Genomic DNA, 23,781 nt, shown 5'->3' with positions numbered 1-23,781 from the left:
GCTATACAGAAAGCCACACCACAGCTGAAGCGGAGCCCCATCTTTTGTTTCATTAGAAATCTGTGGCTATAACCAGCTGCTCCTATTATTGAGACACAATAAAGACAGAAATCCTCAAAAATCCCTTGTATTCTGAAATTCAAGCTGGCATGTTCTAACCCCTTTGGATTTCTCCAAGCCACAGGCCCCAGGATTCCAAGGCTAGGCATTCACATGTATTTACATACGCCTTGCCTAAAAATGTGAAAAACACATCTTAAATGTACTTATTTTTAAGCATCTGCACTCAAACTTATGTCAGTGGAAGGAGGATCAGCTGTCGGACTGCCAGCCCCAGCAGACAAACTGGCTCCTGAAGCTGCCTTCCCCTGTCTTTGCAGCCAGGTCTGGGATTTTGCCTTGCTAAGGATATGTTTCTCCTGGTGTCTGCCCAGCGCAAGACTTTCACACTTATTTCTTCATCTGGCCATCAAATGGCAGGCAGGAAAAAAGAGCATTTGTCAAAGCCCACGTCCTGAACGTCTGCTTCCCCTCCCATACAGCCATCTCTCCCATTCCCATCTGCATCCGTATCTTCCAGAAGGGAAGTCCCTGTTCCGTATGAGACAACTTCTCATTGAGGTCCAATCCAAGTGGGAATAGAGCCTACAGGAGCCTCCTGGCCATCCTGTGTAGCGACTGCTACTACAAGAAACCACATTTTCTAATCATGTTGTAATTTGTGGAGCTCAGTGCTGGGTTTTTACCCGTCGCTCTCCCTGTTGGCAGGTTGCCGCTGAGCCTTACACCTCTGATGGTTTGAAACCTCTTCCAATTTCCTGCCTGAATGCATTTGGAGCCAGTTTATATCTATGTTCTTGTGCCAAAGTTGGAGCTTGAATAACTGCTGTTCCTCCTCTAACACACAGGGATTGATCATAACCCTTCGATTTGCTAGGCTGAACAAACAAAGCTCTTCTAGGCTCCTCAATGAAACAACATTTCCAGCCTCCTTCCAGTTTATACCCCTCTTTCTCGAGCAGAGATGTCATAAATTTGAGCCACTTTTCCAGATGAATTTTTACCATACCTCATGCAGTGATACTACATTTTTTTATATTACAATCTTTATCCCTGTGTTATAAACATATTTAGAAATATGTAATATTTATGGCTGTTGTGTAAAGCATTTTGTAGTCCTGCACACTGATGAGCCATAACGGATAACTTCTGGCTCTGCTCTTCAATGCTGTGCCTGTGAACACTGGACCAATGCTTTGTTTTCTCTTCAGGAGTGGACATTAAGTAACCAACATGATTTTCAAAGAGTTGACATGTACCATGGATCAGATGATGCCTGAATTAGTCTCCAGGAATCCATTGAGACCTTGTAGGTTTGAGTTGATTCCCCTTTAGATTGCATTTAATAATTTAAGCTCTGGATTGAAGGGACTCTCCAAATTCTGAAACGACCTATCTACACTGCCAAAAACTGATGTCATGTTTGCTGGGCAACTTCTCCCCATGATACTCTGTAAATTGCTGCTTTGAGTGACACATGAACACTGTCTCCCAAGAATAGCGAGGTCGGAATGCTGTCGTCCAAGCATAATAAGAAAACTGCGTTAGTCTTTCTGGGGACCACTTCCCTCCCCAGCTCATATGCTGTGCAGAGATTTTAATAAACTAGAATATTGCAGAAAAAAAGTTGTTTCATTTCATCTGTTTCATGTCAAAGAAATGTGACAGCAAAACAGTGGAAGGCAGAGGAAAAAAAAAAAGTCACTGCCTGCAAATCTGTATTTCCAGCCCAGGCTGACAGCAGTGTCCTCAGCCAGAGCAGAGCCCACCAGCTGCTCCACAGCAGACATCAGCCTTTCAGAGGCTCCACATCCTATATGCACACCAGGCTCATCCACTAGAAAGCCCTTCATCTACCTGGAGCCTTGCTCCAGTAAGTCACTGTAGAAGTACTTCATACCCCTGCGGGAGGCAAAGGACATCCTCCTGCATCCCAGGGCACCTCCCAGCCACATAATGACACACCATGTTAACTCCCATAGAAATTCATGGTGTTGTTCTTCACCCGGGGATAGCCCCCCAGCCCTGCTTCATGGCTCTTTCACAGCCCAGAGAAGTCACACCTCGCTTTTGTCTCCTTAGTGGCTCATCTGATGTGTGAAAGGTTCCTAAAAAGCTGTTGGATGAGCTATGCTTTAAGGATCTCAGTGCCTGTCTTCAGCTCGGCTTATGGCTCCTCTTCATCTCCATAGTGATTAGAAACAGCTCTGAAGTGGCAAATCTGCTAAAAGGCTCAGCAAGGCAGACAGAGGAGCATAATTAGAAATCGGGTGACTGAGGAGCACCATGACCTCTGCAAGGAACAGATGCTGGAAGAACCTAAAAATACATTAACCTGAGTAATGCATGAGACATGAGTACTGACTGCTGGAGCTAATGGACTTTTATTTGCTCCTGAGCATCCCAAACTCCCTCACAGCATGCTATTTCTTAAAAGGCACCAGAGGAATCAAAGAAGCATCCATGTCTTCTGGAATATGTCATCGCCACACTAGAAGTGGGTTTAAATTCCTGTCCATGCCAAGCTGGACTCAAGAGCAACCATGTCTACCTGGTCAGGTGCCACCTGGCACTGAATACCAGTATGTCCACGCAAAGATACAGAGGTATGGGCCAGCTTGAGCTCCAGAAGCCACCGACATGCCTGGACAGAAGGTGATGCTGAGAGCAGGTGGCACCAGCATGGGTATGGTCCTCTGACTGGACTCCTGAAACCCAACTGGTTCATGTCCCCACAGCATGAAGGACCAGCAGAGCTACTTCAGCACCATCTGCATCTCTCCATACACTGTGTCTTGTACCTCCTGGGAGGCACAAAGGGAGCCTCTGACATAAGGAATGTGACAGAAAACAAGGCTGCTGCCTGATTTGCATGGTTGGATGGCACCAAATGAAACACATAGTGCTGTGCAGTTTTAAACAAACACTGAGCAAGGCTTGTAAAGACAAGCAGAGGAAAACCAAACCACCAAACAACTGGATTTTCTCTAATCAGACAGATAGTATTTACAGCCTACGGGTGGTGCCAAAATATTTCAGGAAATGCCTAAGCCCTTCTGAATAAAAGCTCAGGAAAACACAATATTTAAGGACAGCAACTACAACAGTAGGAATGAAAGCTTTCCACCCTCTCCCAGCCTCCTTACACAGTTTAAAATGATTGCCATAGCAATTATCAAGACTAAGCTCATTTTGCAATCTCCTCTGCAAATTAAGTTCTGAGTCGAACACATACAAAAATCAGCATAAAAAGCAAGCGAATCATGTAAACTGCAAAGAGCAGAAATCAATGCACGCTCTGCACAGACAGCATGCTGAGGTCTAACCCACCCTGCTCAGTTCCTGTTCTGAGAGACCTGAACGATTTGAGCACTTCCTTCCAGTAAGGCACAAACACTATGCTTGAAAAAGCCAATCCCAAAGATTTTGGCTTGTTTTTCAGTGTCTTTTACCAGCTTTGACTGTCTGCCCTGCAGTGATTGAAGAACGGAGTGGTCAGGAAGGCAGAACACAAGCACCGAGTCCCTGGGGAACACTGAGTCCCACCACATTTTTCTCCAATGAAGCCGTAGTAGGTACGTCTGTACCCATTCCTTGTGCAACCACAACAAATGCCACCCTGGAATTACTTTGTTTCCCCACTCTCAAGTACCAATTACATCTACAGATGTAGAAAACCACAAGTCCTGCAAGGATCCCATCTCTGTTTTGTTGCATTTGTGCATTCAGACCAAACCTGTCTCTGCGAGTCTCTATACTGCACCCAGAAACAGCCAGATGCAACAAGTGTTTGCCCCCTTATAGAAAAATCAGGGCATCTATTTCCAAAAAGCATATTAAACCAGCTTATTTCTGGTTGTTACAACTGGGTAGTGTCAGCTTTACCTGCTCCGGCTTCAGGCCCGGGGGGACCCACGCGTACTCTTCCAAGGCACAGCCTGAGTCGTCATCAGAAGTAGAGTTCCTCTGGAAGTCAAACATGAGCTTCGTGACGGTCTTCTCCATCTCCAGAGGCATAACTGTTACAATGTGCTCTTCTTGGGAGCACTTACAGTGAAGGCAAATCTTCCTGCAAGGTGAGGAGAAAGGAAAAATAGGAGGTGTCCCGGTGAGTTGCGCTTGAAAGAAGACAGCAAAGCAATTCCTGCTTTAGTAGCCAGCAGCTGGCCTGCAGATCCTGAACGCAGCCTTTTTTTATGCTCAGGCATTTTCTAATGCAGGATTTGTCTCTCTTACAAGGAGGAAATAAAAGTCCATATTTGCTGTAACAACACTTGGCAATCAAGCTGAGTCAGGCTGCCCAATGTTTAGGGATATGTAATTGCTCTTTCCTTCACTGCACCATGAGGAGCATTTCCAGGGGCCAGTATGGGCAAGGGCCACATGCCCTCCTGGTACAGATCACCAGGCCAGCCAATAATTGCTGAGCATTTCCTGAATTTAGGACAGCTGAGCATTTCTCTAATACAGAAAATGGTGGTTTGACTGGGAAGCCGTGAATGGCAAGTCCCTTTAGCATGTTGATAGCATAAATTTGCTTATTAAAGTAGCATAAAAATTGATTATAGTCTGAACATATAAAGCTAAATTAAATTAAGGGAGGCTACAAAAACCACAGTCACACTACAACAGCATCTTAACTGCCTGGCTCAGCAGCACACCAGGTTGCATGCTGCCTGAGAGCTGCATGGGGAGGGGGAAAAGCACAAGAACTGAAAGAACAGCCCACAGGTTGCAATTTAAAGGCCATTAACCTAATTCACTGCAAATATCACTTTTTAGCACTTCTTTTAAGGGTCTGCTCTTGCAGCTGATGGTCCATGGGGGTTTTCTTCATGGGCTTGAACCTGAGCATGTACCTGCAGGGCTGTGAGGACATTGCACCCCTTTCACCTTCCTTCACAGCAAAGGACCAACCTGGTTGAAAACATCACCCAGCCCCACAAAAAAAGAGGTTAAAGAGAACACTGATAAATTGGCTTCTATTTTAAAAACACAATGCTCTCCCACAATATGGGTCAATGGTATCTATTTTAAAGTAACCACACAGGATTCTGAATTAATTTGTGCTAATGAAACACCACCGACTTACGAGGCACAAGATACGGTTTCACTTGGGTAGCAGAAAAGAGACATCTCAGAAATCAAAAGGTACCACACAAAAATCAAGGGAAAAATTACCATTGCCATTGCAGATGTAAGGTAAAGCGAAGAAATTCATAAGGCAGCAACAGTTAAACAACCAGGGGCTGTGATTTTCAAATACCTTCCCTTCTTTTTCACCACTGCATCCAAGCCAGCTAAGCATACCAGTGCTCAGACCCAGATTTGAGTCTAACTTTCCATTTGGCCACTGCAGCACAAAAAATGCACTCCAGCAAAAGTCAAGAGGCTCCGTTAAGTCAAGCCAGGGAGATCTGCCAGATTTTCCCATTTCCTGCCTTTCATCAGATCTAAACCACATCGCGACCCCCACGCACCCCTCGTGTCTGGTTTGTGTCCAGTCAGAGAGTCTCAGCATCGCCTCTGGCTGTTACTTTAAGAAATAACCAAGGCACCATTTCATGTGAATACTTTAATTAATCAGCTACCGTGCAAGGGCCCTCCACCTCACCAAAGCTGCGCGCTCCTTTGCTGTTTCCATCTCATTTAGCAGTAAGATGCTAAGCAGGCTCAATATGCAACAAGATGTTAAGAATAATTAATAGCTCCGAAGCTCCAGGTTCATTGGAGATAGTTACTCTAAGAAGGTTTAGGACTTCTTAGTTAATTTTAGTTTTCAGGATATCAATCACAAGCTTCAAAGGGAAACAAACCCAACAATCAATGCTCAGATAGCCAGGAGCACGAGCACGGTCAATGGGGAAAAAGCCAGACCGCACATTTCTCCCTTCTCCCCGCTCCAAACACATCGCCTCCAGGAGATGGAAGATGGCAGGAGAGCATTGGAGGTCTTGGCTTTTAATAAATGACATAAATCAACTATCTCAAGGACTTCAAACAATGGTGTTAAACAAAAAGACTTAACAGGTGATGCGTATGATCAATCAGAACCCACACAACCACCATCACACAGCTCACACCACATACAGCCAGGAGTGCAAGGACTGGGTCAGGAAGCTGATTTACTCCTGCCCCATCCAGGCAAGTGGGTACCACCAGTGGATAGCTTCTCCTGGTCAAAGGAGTAAAGGAGGAAAAGGACACAGATAGCCTGTCTACTCATCAGTGATGTCCCCATGCAGGGCCACAGGCTCTGTAAAAACTCTGCACCATTAAACACCGAGCATCTCCAGGCATGGGGTTCACCACCTCCCTGGGCAAACTGTACAAACTTCAAGATCTTGCCCCTGAGACATTCAGTTCTCTTCCTTTCCCCTCGTTAAATGCAGAAGATTAACAGCTTTAATTACAACTATTTTCTTTACATTAGGATATATAATTTCATGGGAACAATACTCAGTGTCCTAAGAGTGTCTTTCCACTTCTATCATATGGTTTCCATGACTTCTTCACATAGGTCTCACTTACTCAGCTTTATTTTATCATCTTCCAGCTCGCTATAATTAAAAATAATTCCCTGCAGTAAAAAGTTAATATAAAAATGTACATTTCAAATGTGAGATGAAATTGAAAAAGCAGCATCCCCCCAAAGCACTTAGAGCAGAGCGGGATGAAGTGAGATGATGCACATGCCAGTGCTTGGCCATGCACACAGATGCTGCAGGGACCGTGTGCTGTGGGTGCTGGTGCTACGAAGGAGAGCTGGTGGGTTGGGGGAAGGAAAGGTGGGCTGGAGAGGAAACAGGGCCATAGTCAGCAGCATGTCCAGCTGCTCCTGCCAGCAACGTCTCGTTACTTATTCCCTTGTTACTTGTGGGAAGAGCGCTGGAGCCTGGAGATGCTCAGTGTGCTGCATTCCTTACCATATAAAGGGAGCCACAGCCCAGGTGGAGTGGCATGTCCTGCAAAGGGAAACCTGCTAGCTTGGCTCTGGACAGACACAGCCTTACCTAACCACCACCAAGCTTCATCAACAATGACTTCAGCTGCCAGTGGGGCCAAGGAGCCCCACACAACTTGAGAAGAGTGTGGGCAGCTTTGCTGTTTGGGTTTTTAAGCAAGAAAAAACCAACACAAACCACTCTCTGGAAATCCCCTCTCCATTCTTGAGCCTTTCTCCCATTGCAGAGAATGCCAGCCTGGTTTGGTTTGGGAGGGACCTTAAAGCTCATCCAGTTTCAACCCCCTGCCACAGGTAAGGACACCTTCCACTAGAGCAGGTTGCTCCAAGCCCTGTCCAACCCGGCTTTGAGCACTGCCAGGGATGAGGCAGCCACAGCTTCTCTGGGCACCCTGTGCCAGCGCCTCAGCACCCTCACAGGGAAGAGCTTCTGCCTAAGAGCTCATCTCAATCTCCCCTCTGTCCAGCTAAAGCCATTCCCCCTTGTCCTGTCCCTACAGGCCCTTCTCCTTCTCCAAAGCCCAGATCTCTCATAGCCCCTTTAGGCACTGGAGCTGCTCTAAAGTCCCCCCAGAGCCTTCTCTTCTCCAGGCTGAACAACCCCAACTCTTTCAGCCCATCTTCATAGCAGAACTGCTCTAGCCCTTGGGGCATCTTTGTGGTCTTCTCTGGAATTGCTCCAACAGGTCCATGTCTTTCCTATGTTGAAGAAGGGTCTGCAAGCTCATCCCAGGGGAAGTACTTCCCCTGGTGATTAAGAGAGGTCTCCAGCACCGGCGAGGACACAAAGCTGGAGCTACTTTGGTGCTGTTGCTAAAAGCAACATCCTAGAGCATCACTCGAGGAGCTGAGGGCTGTCGAGGAGAAACCCATTGATGTTGCATTTCCCAACGAAGCAATGATTGCTGCCAGCACAACCACCTTCAGGCACGCAGGGTAAAAAAAAAGAGCTGTGGAGCAGCTTGTGGAAAGAAGCGAGGGAACCAGCCATCAGCCATGCTGCTGCAGGAAGCACAGGATGGGGAGCACCAGGGAGCACTGCAGAGAGCTGCCCTGCAGTGGGGCCAGGATGGCGGGAAGCAAATGAGGAGAACGAGAACGTTTCCTGGTGTCAGATTTAGCTGGAAAGGAGCCTGCCTTGAATTGACTTCACATGGTACAAAGCAGCAGCTGGCTAGGAAACAGATTGAAAAGTTTGCTCTCCTCAAGGCCAGCGCCTCGCGTGAGGAAGTTACAAGATGGATGCATTTTACTTTGCAGCGGCTGCTTTTACGTGGTGCTCTTGGCACCTCTCCTTAGAGGAAGCTCTAATCCCCATCTCCAGTTATATCCCCACCCATCCACTGGTGCAGGGGGATGGTGTAAACTGGATCCAACACCCCACACATCATCTATGGATGAAAAGCAGCACACGGGGGGAATCTGAAGCAAACAGGGCCCCACACAGCAAGTGGAGAACCTGGCTTCAGAGACTCTCTTGTTTAGGATGCAGAAGCACGCTTCCAGCCCAGCTCCAACTACACACAGCTCAACACAAGCCCAATTGACCTGTGAGGTCTCTCGGATGAGGCAGTCTCTTGTTGTACGCCATGGTTACTGAAGCACAGCCTCTGCCATCTCTGGAGCCTCCCACAGCCCTTTCATCATTGCAGTGGCACCAACAGTAAGTTAAACCACGCTGAAAACACAAGTGCTGTGCAAGAGGCTCTGGAGAGAGCTGTGAGCGTGCCCCCAGCTTTCTGAAGAGAGACGAGGTCTCTCTGCTGTGAGAATAAACAGGAAAAGCACAAGCAGAGCTAAAAAAAGAAGGAAGAAGGACCAGGGCAGCCTGAAGCCAAGGCAAAGTGCATCCTTGCAAATGCTCTGTAGCTCCAACAGAGGAGCATCTCCCAGCAAACAGTCTGCGTGTGTTGGGGTCTGGGTGGCACAGGCAGGACCAGACTCCCTTGGGGCTGTGAGGGCAGCAGAATCCTGCCTGCGGGAAGAGCTCCTGGCCATAGAGCTGGGTGGGCATGCAAGAGGTAAATACCATCAAAGCCAAGCCTGCTCGGGCTGGGTGCCACAGCTGTGTTAAACAAGGGCAGAAGAGCCCATCACCTCTTGGGAAATTGAAAGCAGAGTTTGAAACAGTGGCAGAAACGTTAAAATTCCTCTCAGACAAAGAAGGAACTCAGCAAACAGCCTTTATCACACACAAACCGCCCTCCACCCCCACCAAGGGCTGCTTATCTCTGCTTCTCAGTTGTTTCTTCTGGGATGGAAATAAATGGGCTGCATCAGGGAGCAGCTCCATCTCCAGACAATGTGAGAAGCATGAACGCCACAGCCCACGACGGGGCAAGTGATGCCTCTGCTGAGTCTGTAGTAAAGGATTTGCATGTATTTGTGCACATGTTAACATGCAAGATTTGGAATCCCTCAAAAAAGCAATCGTCTGCTCAGCTCGGATGGGGTGTGTAACTCAAAGGAGCAATTCCCTTCCTGCTTGGCTTAAGAAGTACAGAGCAGCCTCATTTTTTCCTATCATTCTGATTGCAATGAGGCTTTTGGGTCAGTCACCAGCCAGTAAATCACAAGACATCTCAGAAACAGGAGAGGCTGAGGATTTGGGGCAGCTCATGTGACCCCTGAGTTTCTTAACAAGGGCATCTTATTATCCCTGCCTGTTATCTCCTCCCCTCATTTGAGAGCTAATGAGGCATCTTTCCACTCTGAGAGAGCTCCAGCTATGCAGAACCATTTCTCCACACCCCACAGGCATGGCAAACATTTATCTAACTGAAATATTAACACAGTCCTTCACTGCCATGGGAGAGCACAGTAGTATGGGCACCTCTCCTATTTCACAAATGCGAAGCTGAGGTTTGGGTGTACCCACAGGCAGCACCCAAGCATGGCTTCCCCTGAGCATCAGCATCACCAGAAGAGCCCCAAGCTTTTGTCCTCAAAACAGACAGTGCGAGCTGAAGCTCTGCCTCCTTCTCCAACTTCTCTAACACTGTATTTTGAACCAAAAGCTCCTAGTAGCCCCAGACAGCCATGAGTAGCACGAGTAGCTACTCATCTCTGGAAAGGTGTGCCACAGGCAGGGAAACACAGAAAGGATGGAAGAGCTGCAGGTCAGACTCTCATCCATCTTCCCCGTCCATCTTCTCTACCCACTTGATTTGTTTGAGACACGTTAGATTTCCGGTGCTGCTTTGTTTTAAATCCCCTCTGACCTCCACAGTACCAACAGCAGCAATTGCAAATGCATCCAGGGTGGTGCTGAAGCTTTTATTACAAACCCCATTTCCACTCCTGGAAAAATCCTCCTCTCTGGCTGAAGTTGTTCATGCTCGGCCTTAGGCTGAAGTCTAATTTTAATTTTTAGACTCTTTAAAAATCCTTTACCATTCCAAAAGTTATTCTTGCTTAATTCAGAAAGGGAAAGATAGAACTATCTACAGTATTACCAGTTGTAGCCACGTATGAGCAAAACCTGTCTCCAAGTTGGTCTGCCTTCATAGTGAATCAGGACCATCAACAAGCAGATGGAATATCTGCCTGTGGGTCCCCACTGCCCTGTCCCCAAGCCCCTGCTTCCCTGTGGCATGGCTCTGGGCAGCCTCCAGGCTGCTTCCAGTTTTGCTGTCTGGGGTCTTAGGCACGACATTGCAGACAACAATCGTCAGCACACAAGGCTGTGCTCCTCCCAGATGAGACCAAGAAACTGGGAGAAAACACAATATAACGTACAGACCCCCAAATCCTTCATCTAGGCTGTCTTGGTGCCCTCTTGGGCAAAAAAGGAACCAGGACCATAGCACGAAACCATGGCCAGACGTTTCAACAACACCCCAGCATGAATTCAACCCCAACGAACATTTCCAGCCTGTGGTTAAATCACAGGGAGCTGGGGAGCGTCACGAGTCATTCTGGGGAGCCCAGGAGCACCCCAGTGCTCTGAAGTGAACAGAGGTCCCTGCTTGGGCTCCAGTTTCTCCTCATGAGCTGGTAAGAGCCCCAGGTTGCTTAAACACCCTCCTGACCTGAACCACACTGCCAGGCTGCTCCTGTGAGCTCCAACCCATGACATGAACTGTGAAAACTCTGATGTATAAAGACAAGATGGTTAAATTATGGGATATTAATAACTCAGCAGATCTCAAAAGAACTCTGTATTTGGAGCCATCAAGGTATTTTGCAGTACAGAGGTTAGACAGAGGTGGGAAAAGTGCTATACCCGTGTGAGCTGCAGATCAAGCAAGGGGAATAGAGAGAAGAGGAAAAACAAGGTGCTGTGAGCCCCAGCCTGTTTCCCATCCATGCTACCAGGAGAAAAGATGTCCAACAGGCTGCTCTGTCACATATGAGATGATGGAGGCAGCCTGCCAGCTCACAGGCTTACCATTCATCTCAACATATTCGTGTTAGGTTGTATTGGTTGGCTCCGCCACACCTCAAAGGTCTCTTAGCACACAGAAACAATAACAAACATGTATTTTATCCTGGTCATGGAGAAGAAATCAAACCCCTTGCTTTCAGGCTGAAGAGAACAACAGGCTCAATAACAGCAATAGCAATCCCAAAGCTGGTGGGCAAACAATGACGAAGCCAACCTCATGATTTTGGAAGGCAGGGGGAGCCACAGGATGGGCAGGCACAGGAGCTGTAGACACCAGAAAGGGGTTTGATGTTCCCTGTAACAGGACGAACCCAACCCCACTGCCCTGGGAGCCAGCGAGCAGGGATGGAGCAGGACCCTCATCAAACCCTCCCTTTGGGCTGAGTTCAGCAGCACTCCCTTCCATGAGCAAAGCCCCTGTCCTACCCTGTGGGTTAGATGGTCAGATGTTATTTATACTATTTGGTGGCTTCTCAGCCTAACAAGATGCAGAGCTGCATCACAGGGTGGTTTCTTTCTGCTGCTTAACTGAAAGAACTTAATCACCTCCAAGCCTGCGGTTCTAGCAAGATTTAGGCTCTCCTTCAGGATCCCAAACCAGATCTTCATGAAGAACCCTGTCTCTGTTCAGCATGTGGGTCCTCACTGTCTTCTCAAGTTTGCAGAACCCTGGTCTCTTCAAGGCAGCATTTATCTTCCTGCCCCTCTCTTTCCCCATGCTTTGCCAGGCTTCCAGTCCATCTCACTGATCTCAGCCTAAGCTAAGCAGGTTCCCAGTGATCTGCCCCGGGGCTGTAAGTTCTATTTTGAGGGACTCCACCAGTTTGCATTTGCAGCATGACAAGCAGAAACCATGGGAAGCAGTAAACAAGCTGCAAGTCGAGCACCTCCCAGGCCATACATCCTAAAGGAAAAAGCCTGGCTAACAGGCAAAATGCTCAGAAGCAGGATGAGCAGCAGTGAAAATTGAAATGATTTCAAAACTTAAGGCTTAGACACATCTCCTGAGACAGGCAATACCGACCCGCTTGTGAAAGCAATCACTGCCAGCCTCATCTGTGTACGTGCTGGCTTAGCCTGAGCAAGTCTGCCAGCAGCAAGTGCGCAAGGCTGGGTCATTTTGTTAAGCCGAATGTGGCTGCTAGAACACACGCAATGGGAGAAGATTAAAATACGCAGCAAAATATAATCTTGTTAGCCGCAGATAGTTTTACTTTACAAATCTTTATCGCAGGCTCTAGCTGGCACACTTGTAAACACAACGCAGTGATGTGAGACATGTAAGTGCTCCCTCAGTAGGAGAAATAATTGCTGAATAAAAATAAGTGAGATAAGTTACAAGATAAGAGAGCTAAAACTAAAAGGATGACACTGCATCTGGTGTGAGTAATTATTTTGGCATCATTCTATCCGGCGCTAATCCTCAACGGCTTGAAAAGATTCAATCAGTGTTTAGCACTGCCACGGAATCAGAGCTACAAAACAAAGAGTAACTGGATTAAAATCTTGCTATGGTCACAGGTCACGTCTGTGTCACATCTGCTTAAAATGTTCCTTCAAGGAACAAGAGAAAAAGGAAATTTGACTTGGAAAGATTGCATTGAAAAACACACCCCCAGGTTGCAGTTCAAGGTTGGTTTATAGTGAGGCATTCTGGCATGAAAAAAGAAGGACGTAGAAAGATTATTACTTTAAAACTCTCTACCCTCAGGAAGGCAAAACCACCACAATAAACATCTGAACAGTAATGTCCTCAGCCACAACACCAGCCTGCACGCAGCCTGCTCACAAAATGCGCAGAGAACCCAGGCTTCCAGAAGCTGCATTTACCAGAGCAAAGAAATTAACACCGAGATGAGGATTTTTGATAATACTCATTCCTATTTGGAGCCAGCTGAGCCTTCCTGATTATCTCTTAAATGAAAAATCCATTACGGTGGCATCAATGTTTCTCCCCGACTTCCTGCAGCTGCAGAAATGCAATTTAACAATTAACCTTTTCCAGTTGTAAACAACAAGAACAGCAAAGGCTGCAGGATAAAAAGCGCAGCCCCCTCAGAGCTCACCACCAACAGCACACTGAGCAAAGTTAGCACGCAGCTACGCACATCCACAGAATGCTTATTCCTCCTCCTCTTTCCTACTTCCTATCCCTCCTGAAAATCCATGACAACTTTGAAGTTGCTGCCAAAAGGCACTTTCTTACCTGTTCGCACCGACAGCGACAGCACAAGAGGAGAGAATCCAGCGGGTTGCTCAGCTGTCCTAGTTGTACCAGTCACCGCGCGGCTGGTGGGCAGCTCCCAGGACCAGCCCAAGCACCGCAGTGCCATAAAGCATCCCAACGCCCCGACACACGCTGCCTGCCACCAGACGGGCTTTTGTCGGAGCCCTTCAGACCGCGGCGTGTCTCCGAAGGAAACCTGCCATGGAACAACGTGCCATTCCTGCCCGCGTCCTGAGCTCTTGCTTCGATTGCCCTGCACTGAAACGTGGCTCCCGACGGTGCCCTCCGACTCTGCTCCCAGTTCAACTGAATTCAGCAGCTCCCCCTTCCAGCCTGCCTCTTGCTAAATGACCCTTCGAGGTGGCAAGAGGATGTCCGATTTGCTCTCCCAGCGCAAAGCATTAACGAGGACAGATGCAGCCCATGGAGAATAATTGCCGACGCGGGGCTCTGCTGTTGCATTGCTCTCCTCTCCTGCATGCTAATGAGCAATGATGTCAGCAAGCCAAAGTCACCGCATCCGGACCACGCCACTGCCCGGCCACCCTCCCATTTATTTACATGGAAATCAGCTGCTCTTCAGAATCAGTAAATCCTGTAGGCTGCTTAGGGAAAGGGAGAGGAATGACATCTCCCCCCCCCCCCCCATCCTTCTTGCTGGCTTGCATGTTTTCAAAGAGTTGGCTCTGCACCAGCAGCCCAAAAAATGAATGGTGTGAAGACACTAATTATCCTTCCCCAAACTATCATCTTTATTTGATGCTGACCGAATCTCAACTTGCTGTCAAACTTAAGGCACCGTTTCTTAGGTATGCTGGTTATTAAAGCAACCATCTCTGAGCAACGTATCATTTTTCTCCTGGCTTTCAATGCCCTCTTAATTATTTTCTGTAGTCGTTTGCTATTGATTCCCCACTGCTTTTTAGATGCAGCGTGTTTGTGCACCAGCAGGGCTAAATATTCTGGGAAATATAAGTTATTAGCATGGCATTTTGGTTACCATGCATTTTAACACATTTTCTTTCATACGGCCCCAAGAGATGCGAGATTTGCACCTTTTATGTGTATCTCAGGTACTGTGAGCCACAGGAATATATCACCCCAAGAGGGATGACGAAGACTCCTACCCCCATGCTTCCCTACCCTCGGAAAAGAAAAAGCAGAGAGGGAGCTATGCTGCCAAATCTCTTCTGCTGCTCTTAAAGCCCGTTGCTTGGGAATTAGGTGGTCACAAATGAATCTCTAATTCAAGCCAACTGGAGGAGAGCGTACTTCTTAGCTTCTGCATTTGCAAAAAGTGAGTGAAATTATAAACCCTAGTTTCTGTGGACTCAGAAACATACAGAAAGCAAATAAAACTTGCCCAACATGCTGTGCTTTTCTAGCATGCTCCTGACTTTTGGGGTCTGGCTCCAGATTTCAGAGCCCTTGATATTTGGCAATGCTAACTGTGTTTACAGGACACAGAAGAATGCAGAAACTACAGCTGTGGGTCTTCCTGCAGTCTCAAATGCCTTAAATTATTATTATTATTAAGGCTCATAAATTAGGTTTCATTATATGGAATTAGACTCAAAATCTCAAGGTCAGACTTTCCTTTCCTGGAGGACAGCGCAGTGTCACCTCCATTTCTACTGGGGATGGCTGAAATGCAAAGGAGAGTCCTTCCAACTACACAGAGCAGTAGAACTTGTAGGAAAAAATTCCCTTGAGCCTTCAGCTTGTTAAAGTGGTGCATTTTGCCCCTTCTAGCTTGCACTGGGGTTGTACATAGGCTGCCAGCAGCTGCCTCTTTACGGTTAACATGCCAAGGCCCCAAGATGATGCATTTTTCCTCTTAAATTCAGAGCATATTAATTACAATACAAAGGAAATGAGACAAAACTGACTTGGGCAAAAGGAAATAAAGAAGCCTGCTTATAAAATGGTAATGTTGAGCAGAAGTGCTGTGGAGCAGAAATTACCTGTGTTTACTGTAACAATCTTCCCTGCAAGCCTACTGTTAAAAGCACACAGCAGTGACTCAGGGCTACAACTGGCACAAAGAATACGTGTCCCTCCACACAGCAAGTCCTGTAGGTGCTAATTTTCAACAAACGCAAGTAAAATGCCTGACTTTATCTGCATTAACTTCCAAGGAGCAAAGGACCTTTAGCTATAAGGGGTCTTTTAATGCTCCAAGTGCCACTTGAGCAGGATCAACCAGCCCGCTCAGAGGGAAGGCTGACAGGGCTGTTCTGGCCAAGTGGATCACCCAAGAAAGGGATCACACCAGAAACTGCAAGCTTCTAAGCATAAATTGATCCACAAAGACAAAATGGGAGTTAGAATCATGAGCTGATGTAATCTTACGGTCTCACTAAGACCAACACTTATAACATCTCAGCTATGAGAAAAGCTTTATATCTCCGAACAGCATGTATAATCGTCATCACTCCTGGCAGACTTCTTGTTCCAATACTTGCAAAGCTAAACAGCCACTAAATCCAATAAACTGGCTCTTCTGAGATGAGAAACCAGATTAGAAGCTGCCCCATTTGGACACACAGCTGTCTTACGAAAGCAGAAATAAGCCTTCCTGCTATGAAAGCTGCTGGTTCATTGGCAATTGCTCCGTATTGCTGTTACCTACTGCTAGGCTTGTGAAAAGGTCATGGGTTGGAATAACTCCAGAAGGCACACAAGATTTCTTGATGGATTCTGCACATTATGCAGGTGAAAGGGTGTCTCATTAAGCAGCAAGGAAAATACCAAACCAGTGGAGGACATTATCAAAGGTCACATGAAGGACTTGCACCATTATGAGGATGGACACTAACAACTGCCAGCAACAAAGCAAATGACCAGAAGTAAAACCTTAGCTACTGAAATAAAGAAAGGTCAAGAGCAGGAAGCCTCTGCTTAGGTGCAAAGGTGAGAGATGGATAACTCTGCTTGTAAAGGTAGCCACATCCTTCTGCCCTTTGCTGCTAGTTTTAAAGACAAAGATCCAAACCCAGTGAACTTCAAACTTTCCGCCATTTGCATAAACCCATCCCTTTGGCTAATTTAACAAATCACAAATTTAACTATTTTAACAAAAAAAAGCCCATGTTTCATAAACACTGTATTTTATCACCTTGGGATATCAATCGTTCATCAATCAATAGAGCTCCATGTGACATTGTTGACTCTCCCAATGACAATGAGCTACATGGCATGGCCATGTGCAGTGACAGCAGACGGGTGCCCTCAAGGTCCCTGGGCTATTAACCTTATGAATGTCAGATCAAGTTGCCTTTCTGAATTATTTAGTGAGCATCCTCTGCTGCAGCGTGCCATGGCACTGCACAACACTGCTACCTTGGGAAGTCATAGAGGCTCCAGCCTCAGCTGCCCTGAAATGCTGCCTGTGGGGGGACAAAGGCTGTCCCCTGTGCTGCATGCAACACAGGATCAGTGGGATGGCAGGTCTCCCACCAGCACTGAGCCCGTTCTGGCTCACAGTGACAGGCACAATAACAGATTGCTTTCCCATCGCTCTTTCTACCCACAGAAATGCAGAATTGGATACTCTCAGTGGCTTTTTTCCCCTCTGTTCCCACGCTTGCCCCTGTAATTTGCAGAGAAACCTCTGCTCGCAGAGCCAGCACTCCTGCCTGGGTGCCAGAATGGGTCATGCCCAGCATGGTCCCAGTCAGAGCTGTGCTCCCATGGCCATGGGGAAGGCTTAAGCAGAACAAGAGGCTGGAGAGGGTACAGCTTAGTAAACATCAGAGGGGAAAGGCAGAGGTATTGCAAAAAGCTTTTAGCAGTGAGCAGAGAAGGGAGGCATGGTCCAGCCCATTCCTCCTGGCGAAATGCCTGGCTCTTTGGAAGGCACATAGGGATGCGCCCAAGGTGTGGGGAAAGATCCCTGGATAACTAAAGTAATGAAATACAGGTCAGGACTTTCAATGAGGCTGAGCTCTCTTTTTAATTCTTGTTACGTTTTTAAGCAAGGCAGCAGATCCTCCCCACACCTCTCAATGCCAGAAGCAGGGATGTCTTACCTCAAATTAAAATGGGATGGAGGGAGGGGCAGAGAGACCAACATCAGCTCATTAATCCCCAAACCTTGGCCTCCTCCACTTTTCCTTAGGGCTGCTATTTGTGGTTGCTGCCTGAGACAGACCCTCTCCTACTGTCACCATTGCTGCACTCCTCTTTGTCAGAGCCATGGGTAAGGATCTGTGCTGGTGGTCTGCAAGCAGGAATTTAGTTTCTAAAGCACCATGGAGCCCAGCAGCAGCTGGCACAAAAGGAGAGGTACAGCCCAATCTGTGGTTGATTTTAGAGACTATTTTCTGTATTTCCTAAGGATTCACCCAGAGAGACAGGGCTGACCCTTGCAGCATCCTCTGGTGCTTGGGCAGAGCAGGGTGAGAAGCCTATGCCCTCCGTGTCCTCTGGCAGCACTGAACCACCCAAAGGCAAGGGTGATGCTGCAGCACACTGCGCTGCTGCTCATGAGCATCACTGCCCTGCACCCCCAGTGACAAGGCACCCCAAAATGACCATCACCTATTGACTGTCCCCACCCCACCATGCACTCCCAGATCACAGACTGGCACTGCACACTCCGATGCGATACGTGGAGCACGCCATGGATGGTGTTTCAATCCATCACTGCATCTCTATCTATTTTTAATCAACTTAATGCAAGAAGCTTTGGAGAGCTTAACAATAGTAAGGCCTCTGGCTTTAACTTGGCAATACCATGTTTTCTACTTTTGTATGCTGATATCAAATTTGTAACTGAATGCGCACAACAATCTGGATGCGTGTGTGGTTTTCTTCCCTTTGCCAGCCCTGATCGTATTCTCATCTGAACACTTTTTAATCATGTCCTTTAATAACGTCTACAAAAGCCTCATTAAAGTGCTGTATTGTAATTTCAGCTAAACAAACTCAACACAGTTATATATATTTTTAATGACATATTTTTCTTGGAGCCTTTCCACAAACAATAAAGCGCTCGCTGAAAATATGTTGTGAAGGCAGTGCATAGATCTTCAGCTTATCTGGTGGTATGTTCTCCAAAGATCTAAACCTCTGATCAGCAACAAATTAACTTTCCATTTACACAAAATAGAAGATGTATTTTCAGGATAACCAACTAACCCCGCAAGTCTGCATTAACATGTGCCTTAGCAGCAGCTCAGGACTCCCTCGCTGCCGCCCTTCTCGCTGCCTGACTCTGTCAGCTGCTGTCATGCTAGATGGTTTTTATTCTATCTTTTGGCTTCAAACCTGTCTAAGAGAGCGTTTCAGGTCATTGGTTATGCCCTGAGGATTTCTTGCCTTTGCTTACCGAGCTCCCCTCTGCTTTAGCTATGCACAACCTGGTCCTTCACCCAAAAGCTGTGCATCCTGCCCCCCACCATGACTGGGATATGATGCTTAACCATCTCTGTGCTCAGAGGTGAGTCTCAAATTCTGGCCAAGCAACACAAGTCTGATTTTTACCTCCCTAAACCAGACTGTTTATTGGGTCATGAACAGAAATGGGCTTTCATGATCTCTTTGAGTGTGGAATTTACCAGTGTATTTGCAAACACAGGGAGATTGGCCACGGTCAGGAAGGCACCCAGCTCCTCACCTCCTAACTGCTCAGTGGGAAGAAAGGTGACAAAATAGGTGTTTATGTCATAACTGAGAGCATGAAGTAGACCTGAATGATATAAAACCAGCCAGGGCAAGCAGATGGACTGGAATGTGTTATTTTGGTCCACCCCAAGCTCCATCCGTTACAAGACTTCTACAATCCAGCTAACCTCAATTTTGACTGCATTTTAAACCCTCAACAATAAAATGATGAAAAGTGGCATCTTGATTTAAACCTGAATGTTACCCAGCTTAAGACCATGGCTCTGTATCCTGCCTGGAGCACACAGAGTAGGTCAACGTGTCTTGGGCTCTGTAGAGGTTTACAGCCTGGCTGCCCCACTGTCTGAAGCTGGATGGAGCTCCAGCATCCCCGAGACAGGCTGGCACTGCACACAGATGGCAAGAGATGTTTGCTATTCTTCCCTTTGTTTTAATTAGTAATAACAATTTGTTATCGTGGCTTGACATTTGTTCATACTTAGGAATAAATTGCTTCCTTGAATGATATGCTGAGATTACCACGGGCTTTCTGTGTTTGTGTTGGTTTTAGTAGCTCATAACAAACCATGAAATTCATTACTCTTGCCACAAGCACCCAAGAGATGTTCCAACCAGGGTGTGATTTATACACAGCTCGACTCATGGAAATTAAAAGGTTTTAAAGTTGCCTGAAAGAAGTCAAGAGTTTGAAATTTTATACAAATAAATTACCAAAAATACCCCATAATAATCCTGGACGTGAGCTACTGCATTGCTTTATCTGCCTAAGGATAAATATTAAAGTCAGGGTAAAATTAGCTCACTAAATATTAATTAAGTGTCTAATTTGAACAGCCCTTTAAGAGATAAGCCTTCTGGCCTGCAAATTACTTCACTCTCAGCTTTTTTTCTTAACTGCTTGAAACCTATATATAAAAGAAGATATTTAACAGCAAAAATTCTCTGCTACATTATAATGGGCAAAACATTCCCACTGAAAGAAACCACTGGAAAACAGTCCCGTGCCTCACCATCCTTAATGAGAAAGGGCTGTCAGTCATACCCCAGCCCCATTTCTCCATGCTGCGTCAAGCCTCGTACATCAAACTCAATATACAAATCGCCAGCCCCATCAAGATCATTAGAGCTGCTCAGCCCGTCAAGGAAAGGTCAGCACGTCGCTGGCTGATGGCTGCCTGCTTCCAAACGCAGCATCAATCACAGACCTCATCAAAGGCAGCCACAGCAGTGAGAATGTAGCTGGAGACCTGCATCCCTTCTTTGTGTAACCTGCCATTCTCTAAACCTGCTCCACTGGTTGTAAAACATGGCTATGCTTTTATCTTATCGTGATCTATATGGAAAGGCAACTAGAGGAACAGGAGGGGATCAGGACCCACAGGGAGGAATTAAGACTATATCAAGAGAGGGTGAATCAGAAGCATGGTCCCTGACTCCAGCGCTGGCTCCCTACTACGCTGGGTTCCAACCAGTTCCCACTTCCCCTGATGGGTCCCATGCAGGCAGCATCACAGGAGCATCCCTCTATGCCACACAAGCCCAGCACCTAGAAACCACTTCTAGTGAAGGGGCAAAGCCGCCCTGCAAGGAGATGCTGATTGCTGCCATCACAGCCACACTGAGGCAAGGCTCACAGATGTCCCCAGCCAGGGGACTTCAGGAATGCCCCACACTCATGGGGACACCAGCATCACTGCACCAGGCTGCTGCTGCCCTCCAGGCATGCTGCCCCTAGCTTGTTTGAGGCCATGAGGGCATCCTGCCCACAGCTTGAGCACCATGAGGGGTGGAGAAACCCAGTCGATAGCCATTAATAGGGGGGACACCAGCATTAGGGACTGCTCCTGTCAGCCATTGCTCATTAAACATGCTGAAAACCACAGGCCGTTTCTTCCCCTTTTCTCCCCTACAACACTGTGCTGCACACAGCATTATCTTCAAAGGGCGAAGCAAACATGTTTGCTAAACATGAGCAGGCTAAACACATCAGCCTTCTAGAAGCAATTCCTGCTGCTAGAGATATAGTGAGTCCTGTTGTTTTGTGGTTCAGAAAGCATTTTGCTGGCTGCTTTGGAATGGGGCTGTTCCTCAAAGCAATTGCAACAAGGAATAACCCCTCCCCACTGAAATAAAAAACAGGTGGGCAACCAAGGGAATGGAGATTTCTTTTTGCTGAGCATTTAACTCACAGTGTATCCCTGGATAAAAGAACAGCAATTTGGGGGTCAGGCTCCCATGGCAGAGAGGTGAGGACATTTCTGGAGAAGAGTGGATTGGGTTAGAGCTGGAAACCTTCCTGCAGCATAGCCAGACTGGTGAGGATTGTTCTTACCGGTATTTAGACTGGTTGCACTGGTACAGGGCAGAAAACCCCAAAATATGGAGGAAAAAGGCAATGAAGCCAGTGCTGGACATTACCTTCTTCCCTCCATCCCAAACAGGTTGGGATGATCTGGACCAGGGTAGCTCACCTGGCTTAGAACCTTGCAAATGTGGAGCTGGGGCAACATCTCACCTTTCCATGGCCTTATTCCAGGGCAAATAGCTCAATCCCCCAAATTCCTTCTCTGTGCAAACTGTATCATTCCCTTTTATCAGTGCAGGGTAGCAGAGGGGGGAGCGCAGCTGGGCTCCCTGTGGTACCAAGCACTTCAAGCATGTATGTCAAAAAGATGGACAACCATGGATGACCGGAGAGACAGCTGGGGGAAGGAGAAGGGAAGCTCACAATACTGGCGAGACTATTATAATTAGTGTAATAAGCAGCAATCACAGCTTGGCAGCTGCCTTCCCACCCTGAGCGGCTGCTATGTGCATGAAGCTGTGGCTAAGAAGGATTTTGACACTTGCTGTAACATCTCTGCTTTGAAAGAAGTTTTGACTTGGTGAAGTTTCCATTCCATGTAAGATGCAGAGGAAAACCCTTCACTGCATTCCCAGCCTCTCCACCTTCACCTGAGCGAGCAGAACCCTACGCTAATGGAAGGGACATGAAACTGGGTTTAGTTTTGGTGTCAACTATGATTTCGCACATGGCTTTGAACAAAACCTTGTTTCCTCTGTGTCGAGGCAAACCTGCATACTCAACTTTTTGAAGTCCCTGGATCCTCAGAGATGAGCTCTTCTACAGAGAATGGCAAAACACGACAAAAATAAATTACACTGGGCATATGTATCCACCCTCCTTGGATGGGCTCATGTCCAACATCCTTCTCCAAAGCATCCCTAACATACATTCCTTTGAAACACACCTGTCCCCATCCCCGCCAGGTTTGTAGAGAGTTGGCACTGAGTACATAGTACAGAAGAGTTGTTCTGCAGCTCACCAAAAGCTGAAGCAGCCGTGGGTTAACAAATGAGATGTCTCAATTGGAGTGTATTTTAAAGGACTGGAGAGCAGATACCATATACTGGAGTGCCATGATTATTTGCACTACCAAGAGTTAATTGGTTTGGAAACATTTAAGATGGTGGAGAAGTTACGGGGTAGGATGCTCATTTGAAATCAGTTGGGGATTCAGGTGAAAATGCTGCTTGCTGGCAGCTCGCCAGCACAAGAACCAGGCACCAGGCATCCCTAACCACCAGATTTAGGGGTTGGATCATCATCCACAGCCAATACAGGTTGCAAAGTTGCCTATGTGACCGGCTACGGGTCCTAAGCTGCAAAATATGCTATGGCATAGACTCAGACTAATTCTGACTCATTCCTGGTGCTCGTGCTCCAGGAGGGATTGCTCTTCTCACTTCCTTCCTACTACCCCCTGTTCTAACAGACGTGGTCAAGGAAAGCAGTCAGATGCTCTGAGTATCTGGATATTTTGGCAGTAGTCAAGGATTCAGCTCCCGGTGGTTTTTGTGGGTGTTAGACACTGAGAAAGCGCTCACTGGGAAGATGTTTGGAGGTGTGAGATCTAAGCTCTTCATGCAAGGGACAGTTTCCTACAGTGCTTAAGAAATGGAGAACATGGAGACAACAAGTAACATGCTTGAAAATCAGGAAATGTTTACACTGAGGAGATTTAACCCCTTGTGAAAGAATGAAGCCCCAGTCAGGCTGGGCAGGGGAGCTCAGGAGTAACTGCAAACAGGCAGTGACCAGGCTGTCAACAAACACTGCACCAACTGGTTAAAAACCACAGCACGTGACGCCAGAACAAAGATTTCTTTAATTTCCAAGTGCAAAGAAACATATTTGTACGTCCTTGACAAGCAGCATGTGAAAGCAGCAGAGGAGCATGAGCCATTTGCTATGACACTGACCATCCCCAGCTCCTGGCTGAGACACAGCTCACCAGAGAGCTTGAGAAGAGAAGGCTCTGGGGAGACCTTAGAGCAGCTCTCAACACCTAAAGGGGCCGACAAGAAATCTGGAGAGGGGCTTTTTACAAGGGCCTGTAGGGACAGGCCAAGGGGAATGGCTTTAACCTGCCAGAGGGGAGACTGAGATGAGCTCTTAGGCAGAAGCTCTTCCCTGTGAGGGTGCTGAGGCGCTGGCACAGGGTGCCCAGAGAA

The 23,781-nt window shown here is 47.1% G+C and overlaps 1 protein-coding gene across 3 annotated transcripts in view; it reads right to left on the bottom strand.

The window, feature by feature from the left end:
* Positions 1–23,781, bottom strand: part of PRICKLE2 (prickle planar cell polarity protein 2) — a 106,975-nt gene that overhangs the window by 27,655 nt on the left and 55,539 nt on the right. For 2 of the 3 annotated variants that reach the window (XM_065687316.1, XM_065687319.1), the window contains one exon: positions 3,946–4,129. In XM_065687316.1, the coding sequence (XP_065543388.1) occupies positions 3,946–4,129 (184 nt within the window). Of the gene's footprint in view, positions 1–3,945; positions 4,130–13,617; positions 14,157–23,781 lie in introns of those variants that run through there. The other variant, XM_065687317.1, reaches the window with a different exon arrangement.

The sequence above is a fragment of the Lathamus discolor genome, chromosome 7 (genome assembly GCF_037157495.1).
Source record: "Lathamus discolor isolate bLatDis1 chromosome 7, bLatDis1.hap1, whole genome shotgun sequence".
NCBI classification, from domain to species: Eukaryota; Metazoa; Chordata; class Aves; order Psittaciformes; family Psittacidae; genus Lathamus; species Lathamus discolor.
This window is presented reverse-complemented; position numbering and strand designations above follow the sequence as displayed.